The 8049-nt window shown below is 50.7% G+C and overlaps 2 protein-coding genes across 4 annotated transcripts; one reads left to right on the top strand and one right to left on the bottom strand.

Annotated features, from left to right (window-relative positions):
* Window positions 1–354: 354 nt before the first annotated feature.
* On the top strand, window positions 355–2918 carry LOC119286787 (ACT domain-containing protein ACR3-like). Of its 3 annotated transcripts, none has more exons than XM_037566236.1 (6): window positions 355–461; window positions 753–933; window positions 1035–1195; window positions 1330–2087; window positions 2181–2285; window positions 2390–2918. In XM_037566236.1, the coding sequence occupies exons 2-6, from the start codon at window positions 863–865 to the stop codon at window positions 2768–2770; spliced, it is 1476 nt and encodes a 491-aa protein (XP_037422133.1). In that variant the 5' UTR covers window positions 355–461; window positions 753–862; the 3' UTR covers window positions 2771–2918. The 3 variants fall into 3 exon arrangements, with proteins under 3 accessions (XP_037422133.1, XP_037422131.1, XP_037422132.1); XM_037566234.1 differs by having other exon boundaries at window positions 361–461; window positions 597–933; XM_037566235.1 differs by lacking the exon at window positions 355–461 and having other exon boundaries at window positions 468–933.
* Window positions 2919–3064: 146 nt separating this feature from the next.
* On the bottom strand, window positions 3065–7721 carry LOC119286786. The gene is made up of 3 exons (XM_037566233.1): window positions 6777–7721; window positions 6236–6423; window positions 3065–3785 (listed from the first exon to the last, which is right to left on the bottom strand). The coding sequence occupies exons 1-3, from the start codon at window positions 7687–7689 to the stop codon at window positions 3366–3368; spliced, it is 1521 nt and encodes a 506-aa protein (XP_037422130.1). The 5' UTR covers window positions 7690–7721; the 3' UTR covers window positions 3065–3365.
* Between the last annotated feature and the right edge of the window lie 328 nt (window positions 7722–8049).

Below are 8049 nucleotides of genomic sequence, written 5' to 3'. Positions count from 1 at the left end.
AGGTGGGAAGCAGATCAAAATCTCCCCTCGTAAATGAATGCAATTGTACCCGCATATCTGATACCCCCCATTCTAATGGTCTGATACTAATTCGGCAGATCCTCTGACTTTCCATGTATATTTAGTCTTATTATGATATAAATGGCGATGCATCAATTCCGAATCAGGGTTTTACTCGGAGGAAATCAATCAATCAATCAAAACGGCGGACGACGGAAAGAGAAGCGGACAAAAGGAGCAAGGCTGCGACCCGGGCCGCCCGCGTGCCACGCGCCCTTCCGACGTGGCGCGGCGGCCGTTCGCGCTCTCCACTCGAATCCTAAAACGCCGCCGAGACCACGCAGGCAGTGCTGCAGCCTGCAGACCGAGGCCAAATTGAACGAGCCCGGACCCGCACGTGCGCCCTCCCCTCCTCCGCCTCTCGTCCCCTCGCCATCTCATCTCGTCTCGTCTCACCGGAGGTAATCCCTCCCTCCCCTCTCCTCCTCCTCCTCCTCTCCTCCTACATAATCGCGCGCGCGACCGGTTCGTCGCGCAGCGCAGGCAGCCTCGGTTCCGGTAGAGGAAGCCTTTTTGAGTTCTTTTTTCTTTGGTAGATTGCTGCTGCTGCTACGAGCGAGCGGCAGGCCGGCCGGGCGACGCATGTGAGCATGGGGCGCGCTCCTCGTGCCGTCGGCGGCCCTTCCCTTTTCCCGGATTGCTCCGCCCCAGATTGGATCTGTTGTTCTCACCGCGCGTCCGAATTCCGGTAGATTTCCGTGCCGGAGGGGGCATATAAGACCGACCGAGAAGGAAAGATTCAGCTCAGGGCGATTGGCGTCCGTCCGTGAAAGCCCACCGATCGTCTTCTCCGTCGACGGCGATGAAGTACGTCTCCGGGCCCTACTTCGAGCCGGACTTCGATCCGGTCCTCGACCGCCTCGGCACCCCAGGGTACGCCCGCATTGGCTAGCCTCTGCATGTTTGTTGTTATTCTCGATCCATCCATCGAATTATTCTTGGTGTGACGTGCGTGGATTGGATGGCTTGTGCAGGGTCGTCGTCGACAATGAGACGCGCGAGGACTGCTCGCTCGTCAAGGTGGACAGCGTGAACCGGGACGGCGTGCTGCTGGAGATGGTGCAGCTGCTCACCGATCTCGACCTCGTCATCTACAAGTCCTACATCTCCTCCGACGGCGGCTGGCTCATGGACGGCAAGAACCATCTCCCTGCAGCCTCCTCCCTTTCATTTTTCTTTCTTTCTTTCTTTCTTCTCCGATCGATTTAGGTCACAAAAATACATGATTGATTGAAGACGCGCAATTTTCTAATCTTGTTCGCCATGCAGTGTTCCACGTGACGGACCAGATCGGGCGCAAGCTGACGGACCCGTCGCTCCCGGGCTTCATCCAGCGGGCGCTCCTGCCGTTCCAGCGCTCCGGCTCGCCCAAGTTCACCACCTGCCTCGGCAACGTCGTCGGCCCCGGCGGCCCCGACGTGTCGGACTGCGCCTCGCTCGAGTTCACCGTGCACGACCACCCCGGCCTGCTCTCCTCCATCACCCAGGTGCTCGTCGACCAGGGCTGCCACGTCGCGTCCGGCCAGGCCTGGACGCACAACGGCCGCGCCGCCGGGGTGCTCTACGTCACCACCACCGGCGCCGACACCGCCACCGCGCCGCTGCACCCGAGCCGCTGGGCGCGCATCGAGCGGCTCGTCAACGCCGTGGTGAACGCGCGCGAGAACCTGTCGGGCGAGCGGCGCTGGGTGTGCATGTCGGCGCCCGTGCGGGGCCGCGTCCACGCGGAGCGCCGGATGCACCAGCTCATGCACGACGACCGCGACTATGAGTCGGGCCCCGCCCCGACGCCCGTCGACGAGGAGCACTTCTGCATGGGCGACCGGGCGGCCACCGCGGCCCGGTCCGCGCACCGCACCCAGACGCGCGTCACCATCGACAACTGGGAGGAGCGGGGCTACGCCATCGTCAAGATGACGAGCAGGGACCGTCCCAAGCTGCTCTTCGACACCGTCTGCGCGCTCACCGACATGCACTACGTCGTCTTCCATGCCACCGTCGGGGCACAGGGCCCTCTCGCCATCCAGGTACGCTTCCCCTGCAGCACGAGTCCATGTGGCATTGCCCTGGCACGCCAGTGACTGACATGCATTGTGGTGACCACGGACGCACGCACGCAGGAGTACTACATCCGGCACAAGGACGGGCGCACGGTGGACAGCGACGCCGAGCGGCAGAAGGTCTCCCGGTGCCTCGTCGCCGCGGTGGAGCGGAGGGCGTCTCATGTCAGTCAGCCTCCATTAGCCATTTCATTTCTTTCCGTTCGTCCAAGTGTATATTTCGTTGGGCGCGCGATGCTGAGACGGCATGGCATCATGTCCTTGTGCAGGGCGTGAGGGTGGAGGTGCGCGCGCCGGACCGGTCGGGGCTGCTGTCGGACTTCACCAGGATGCTGCGGGAGCACGGGCTGTCGCTGCTGAGGGTGGAGATCAAGCGGCAGAAGGAGGAGGCCATCGGGACCTTCTTCCTCGTCACCGACACCGGCGGCGAGGTGCGGCCCGAGGCGCTGTGCGCGGTGCGGACGAGGGTCGCCGAGATGGGCATCTCGCTCGACGTCGCCAAAGGAGCGCCTGGCTGGCCGCCGGTGAAGAAGACGAGAGCGCCGGCTGCGTCGCTCGCCGATCAGGAGAGGCCCAGGTCCTCCCTGGGGAGCCTCCTGTGGTCGCACCTTGGGAAGCTCTCGAATAACTTTGGCCTCATCAGGTCTTGATTAGGATAACTGTTAGCCAGGCCAGTTCATTCACCATTTGCATTGCTGTGCTTTGTTGGATTGGATGTGAGGTGTCTCAGAAGGCAGTACAATTTTGTATATATACAAAGTGTAGTATGTTGTCATTGTCATTGCAAATACAGTTGTCATCACCATTTTGTTTGTTCTCTCGTCGCCATTTTGTTCTCTCTTTTCCCTTTTATTATTATTATTTTACGCTGTCCTTTGAACAATCAACCAACGAATGGAACTTTTATTGCTGTGACTTTTAAAATAATGCTTATGTACACAAGATTACCAATAAAATTACAAACCATACGGCACCCCCACCCACTGTATATATATATATTACCATTGCATCCAACCGAGCAGCTTAAAACCAAAATGGAGCCGCTCCCCTTTCATTGTACACAAAACTTCCGTTCTATTAACAAACAAGCAATTTCAACCGCTTTCCAGTTTTCATTCAGGTTGAAGTTGGCCCTGAATTTGCTCCCTTTTCATTGTACAACTTCCCTTCTTTCTATTGAAGAACAATCAATTTTGACCGGGTCCCGGTTTTCAGGCTGAGGTTGGCTTGGATTTTGGATGATGATCATTTCGTATCATCGTCATCCTCCAAATCACTGAATGACACATCTTCCTCATCGCCTATGAGAATGGCGGTGTGCCCAGCGAGATCGGCCTCCTCGTCAAACCAATCGTCTATGTCGTCATCAAATGTTTCTTGCATAACATTTGAGGCCTTGCTGCCCTCCTCCCTCAGCTGCTCTTTGATGACTGTTTTGTCCACCACTGCGACTTCATTTACTTGGATAGGATGTTTTTCAATCTCAAAATCTGTTATGGGGGTGAACGAAGCTGCATGTTGTCGCACAGATGGGAACGCTTCCATGACGTCCTTGGAGCTGTCATCTTCCGAATGTGTTCCAAAGTCATCTTTATGGCGACGTAACTGCTCTGTTGCATGCTGCTTTGACTGGTGTTGCATAAGCATTGCTCTAGCTTCCACAATCTGCAAAAACAAGAAGCAGGCTTAGCTTAACTGCTGGGACATGCGTTACCCTGCCCATTGCAAGAACTAGACGATACCCTGCCCATTGCCGCGGGATCAGAGATTTGATTTCTAAACATTTTAGACAATACAGATTCACCCTTAATATTCAAACTATGCTATGCAGAAACAAAAAAAGCACTATGCGTGTTGCATGGTAGAGAGACTCTTATGTTCAAATTGGATGGATGTTAGTGGACCAGGCTAGCATATCAAATAGCTAAAACAATTTGGATGATGTGCAAGCATGCATGTGCAGAAAAATAGCAATGAATATTTTGTCGGTTTATCTATAGATATATTATTATGGAACACGTGATGATAAGCACACTATTAATGCAAGTACGTGTCCAATCCCTCCTTTCGGTGCACCCCAGGCCTTACTGGGCTACAAAGATTCTTCAGTGATGAGGCTAGCTAGACATAGATATAGTACACAATGCATTTAATCCACAATTAATCTCTTTTTAAATATTTCTGATGTTGATTTAGTTACAATGAATTTTTATACCACCCTAATGCAACACATCATCAGTACAACATAATTTATCCCAGTGCAGAATCTATTGATACCAGGATGCATGGGATGCACCGAGAAGATACGCACTAGATATGAGCTACCCAATATCAATCTAAAAAATAGGAAATCAGTTACTTAGATTATTTGTGAATTTATATTCTCAACAACCTCAAGTAACTCATCACAACCACCAAATCACATTATTGCATATCAGCTGAAGAAGGTTGTGCAAGGAAAAGGCAACCTCAACTTGAAGATAAAAGTGCACAGTTTCAGTTTTCTGCAGATATTGTGTGTGCTTCAATGGTGTTTTGCTAAATTATCAAAGAATCTCAGAGAAAGAACTGAGCAAGACACTATCACACATTGTCGTTGACTGACATGCTTGCTACCCTAATATGCCGCAGGATCCATAGGAAGCCAGTGGCCTCAAGTACCAGGCTACTGATGTTGTAGATGCTCTCAGTTGTAATTTTCTAGAAGACTAATTGTCATCATTTCACAATAATAATTGAATGCTGACAGTTGCTGACACCAAAACAAGTAAAAAGGTATGTATTGGAATCCTAGGATTTTTCCTATGTTGGTCTTTTGATTCACAGGATTGAATCCTATAGAATTTTTCCCAAGGATTCCTTTGTACTATATTCCATAGGGATTTGATCATCCACTCAAACCTCTTGGAAAGAATCCTTTGTTTATCCTGTGATGCAATCAAGAAAAAGCCTGTAGGATTCAGAAGGGCTACATTGCAATCCTACATTTTTTTTCTTATGCCCACGTTTTTGGAATCGTATGAATCAAAGGGGCCCTCTGAAGAGAAAAGATCTAACAAGATAGTGTTATAAGTATTAGATCGCCAAAAAAAAAGATATAGCATTGCATGGTTCTAATATGCAGAGCTGGTACATGACAGTAGAGCTGGATAAACTCTGTCTTGATTTGGATAAAACATATACCAACAGTTGTGCCAATTCATAGAAAATGGAATATCATAAATTATTACTGTGCCATGCATCTAATATTCTAGTGCAATAGAAAAAACAGGACCAATGTCATGTGTAGATAACATATGCCATTGCGGGCAAAGACCGGCTTTGACCTTTATCTATCTTACGTTAGGATTTTCTTTATTTACTTTGGATAAGATTTGTTTCCCTTTTTGTAATATTTAGACTGGTTTCCCTTCAAGTTAAGGTTATTCTGAATTAAGTGCCAGATATATATGGTATGGGCTATGGTGCATGGCACCCCAACTCTCCCTCTCTTTCTCTCTTCTTCCTACTCCCTATCTACACAAAGTCAAAGTGCCTTATCCTTCAACAGTGACATAGCGTCGAGATCCTAGACCACGCCCTGTCGTCAAGCACCACATCCTAAGATTCAATCAACAAAGGCCATGGCAACTGATTGTTACATATCATAAAAGAGCTGTATTAGGGCATGTCTGATTGGTTATCATGTTTGACAAAAAATTGAGCCAAATGTGCAACTAGTCCCAATTTTCTGGCAAGGAAGTTGTTGGAAATTTGGCAAAAAAAATCCATCTAAGAAAGTGTGGTTGTGGCTTGTTGAGAACTGAACACCAGCCTAAGAAAGTGAAACTTGGCAAACTTATGTTAAGCATCGGTAGTTCATGGATCATTCTTCCTTTTTACAATATCTATTATGCAAATACATATGTGACCAAAAGAAGAAAGAAAGTCGCAAGACCACTTAATCATGTTAAAGACCCAGTCAACAGCAAGTACCGTTTAATCAGATAATCGTCTGAGATAATGATTAATACCATGGCCACATATAAAACTTCACTACTTTCTTCTAAGATTGCCTGGATTCTGGGACGATAGAGAATGTAATGTTTTATGTATCAGGTGGAGAGAAAATTTACCTGTGGTGTGGACAGAAGTTCCGCATCATGCTTTCTCAGTCTAGGATGTAGAAGAACAAAATAAATTTTCCAAAAGCATTCTTCGCTCATATGGATTGGGCATAGTTCAATCCGCAAAGCAGCTAATGTAGGAGCGAGGTGCCCAATAGCCAAAGCATGCTCTTGCTGAGCATCAGACATGTCAAAATCTGCCGGGGGTAAAAAGAGCATTGAAAAGGTTAAGCAAACACATTCGCATGGTCAGACTGATAGAAAAAGTGAGGTGCAATTGATGGTTCCATTGGAATAGCATATGAACAGTTACACTAAAACTTACTCCACCATAAACACAAGCCTTTCCATCAGCACCATGTTAAATCAAGGCATAACTTAAAATAAGTGCTACAGGGTTTCATGAATTTTGACCATAACTCATAAGCTCGCATCATTAGAAAAAGTCTCTTCCAAATTTGCCAAACTAAATTGACATGAAATTTTCCATGAAGAATTGATGATCATAAACACTAGTGAATAATGAATAGCTGAGGGGTGAAGAAATTACATGAGAATGGGCCATCAGACTCCTCTTCGTCAGGTAGCAGGGGAAAGTCAAGCCAGGTCTCCGGGTGCCTGGCAATGTTGGTGGCGAATGTGAGGACCTCGTCGGTGATGCCAATCACATCCCACTCCTCCTCCACCTCCTCCTCTTGCATTACCCTCGCCCGATCCAGCTCAGGGCCATCCACCTCCTCGAGCTCCTCAGGCCATACCTTGCCGTCATCCGCCCGATGTCTGAACCTTTGCTCCTCCCACTCATCCCTCTCCTCGTTGTCATACGCCTGATGTCTGACCCTTTGCTCCTTCCACTCATCCCTCACCTCGTCGTCTGCCACCCCAAGCCGTGCCATCCTCTCCAAGTAATGCCTCCCCTCGGCATCCTCCCTCTCATGCCTCGCCTCTTCCTCATTCTCCGGCTTATTTAGCCTCGCATCATCCTCCCCCTCGTCGTTGACAGCCTCGAGCAACTCCTCCTCTTCCCCGTCTTCAGGGGCGAAGAAATTGGAGGCGATGCTGGAGAACCCGGAGACGGCCTTGTGGCTCGAGATCCGCGAGATCCCGCTCCTGAACCTGCCGCTGATCTCGGAGAAGTCGCGCCGGATCCCGGCAATCTCAGGGGGCGTCCCCGCGTCGGCGGATTGACCCCCCGCGGACGAAGGGGAGGGCGAGGGCGAGGGCGAGCCCTTCCCGGGCGGGGGCGCGAGGAAGTTGGCGACGCCCCAGAATTGGCGATTTAGGGTTTTGGATAGCTCGGTGAGGTCCTCCTTGACGCCGTCCGCCGCGGCCGAGTGAGGCGGCGGCGGGGCGCGCGCGGAGGGAGGGGAGCCGGCTGCGGGGACGGCGTCGGGGTCGTCGTCGGCGCCTGAATCCTCGGGGATGTTGAGGGAGGTGGCTATGGAGCGGGCGAGCCATGACATCTCCGGCGATCGCCGGCTGACAGACGGGGGGAGGGGGGGGCGGGTGGGTTGGGTCGGGTTGGTTCAATCGGACGGGACCCTTTTTCCGGCTTCGTGTTTCAAATGGACAGGTCTGGAGAAGAGACAGAGACGTGCGACTTGCTGAGTTACGACTGGGCCCGGCCCTCGTGGCGGAATCCTTTTATTTTCAGGAGAAAAAAATGCCGAGAACATCACAGAAAAACCGATGAACCGGGCAGTTCACAGAAAACTGGTCGGTTCGATCTCATTTCGAGAAAAGCCCCTCAATCAATTTGATTTCATGCGAACAAGCTGGGGGTGGAATCAGAAAAGGAAGAAACCCCCTCTTTTTGTAGGGTT

The sequence above is a fragment of the Triticum dicoccoides genome, chromosome 4A, assembly GCF_002162155.2.
Source record: "Triticum dicoccoides isolate Atlit2015 ecotype Zavitan chromosome 4A, WEW_v2.0, whole genome shotgun sequence".
NCBI classification, from domain to species: domain Eukaryota; kingdom Viridiplantae; phylum Streptophyta; class Magnoliopsida; order Poales; family Poaceae; genus Triticum; species Triticum dicoccoides.
This window is presented reverse-complemented; position numbering and strand designations above follow the sequence as displayed.

Coding starts and splice junctions, on each gene's coding strand:
- LOC119286787 (XM_037566236.1), top strand. CDS start 863: ATGAAGTACGTCTCCGGGCCCTACTTCGAGCCGGACTTCGATCCGGTC. Junction 934..1,034: donor GACCGCCTCGGCACCCCAGG/GTACGCCCGCAT, acceptor TGGCTTGTGCAG/GGTCGTCGTCGACAATGAGA. Junction 1,196..1,329: donor CGGCGGCTGGCTCATGGACG/GCAAGAACCATC, acceptor TTCGCCATGCAG/TGTTCCACGTGACGGACCAG.
- LOC119286786 (XM_037566233.1), bottom strand. CDS start 7,689: ATGTCATGGCTCGCCCGCTCCATAGCCACCTCCCTCAACATCCCCGAG. Junction 6,424..6,776: donor GTCTGATGGCCCATTCTCAT/GTAATTTCTTCA, acceptor TACCCCCGGCAG/ATTTTGACATGTCTGATGCT. Junction 3,786..6,235: donor AACTTCTGTCCACACCACAG/GTAAATTTTCTC, acceptor TTGTTTTTGCAG/ATTGTGGAAGCTAGAGCAAT.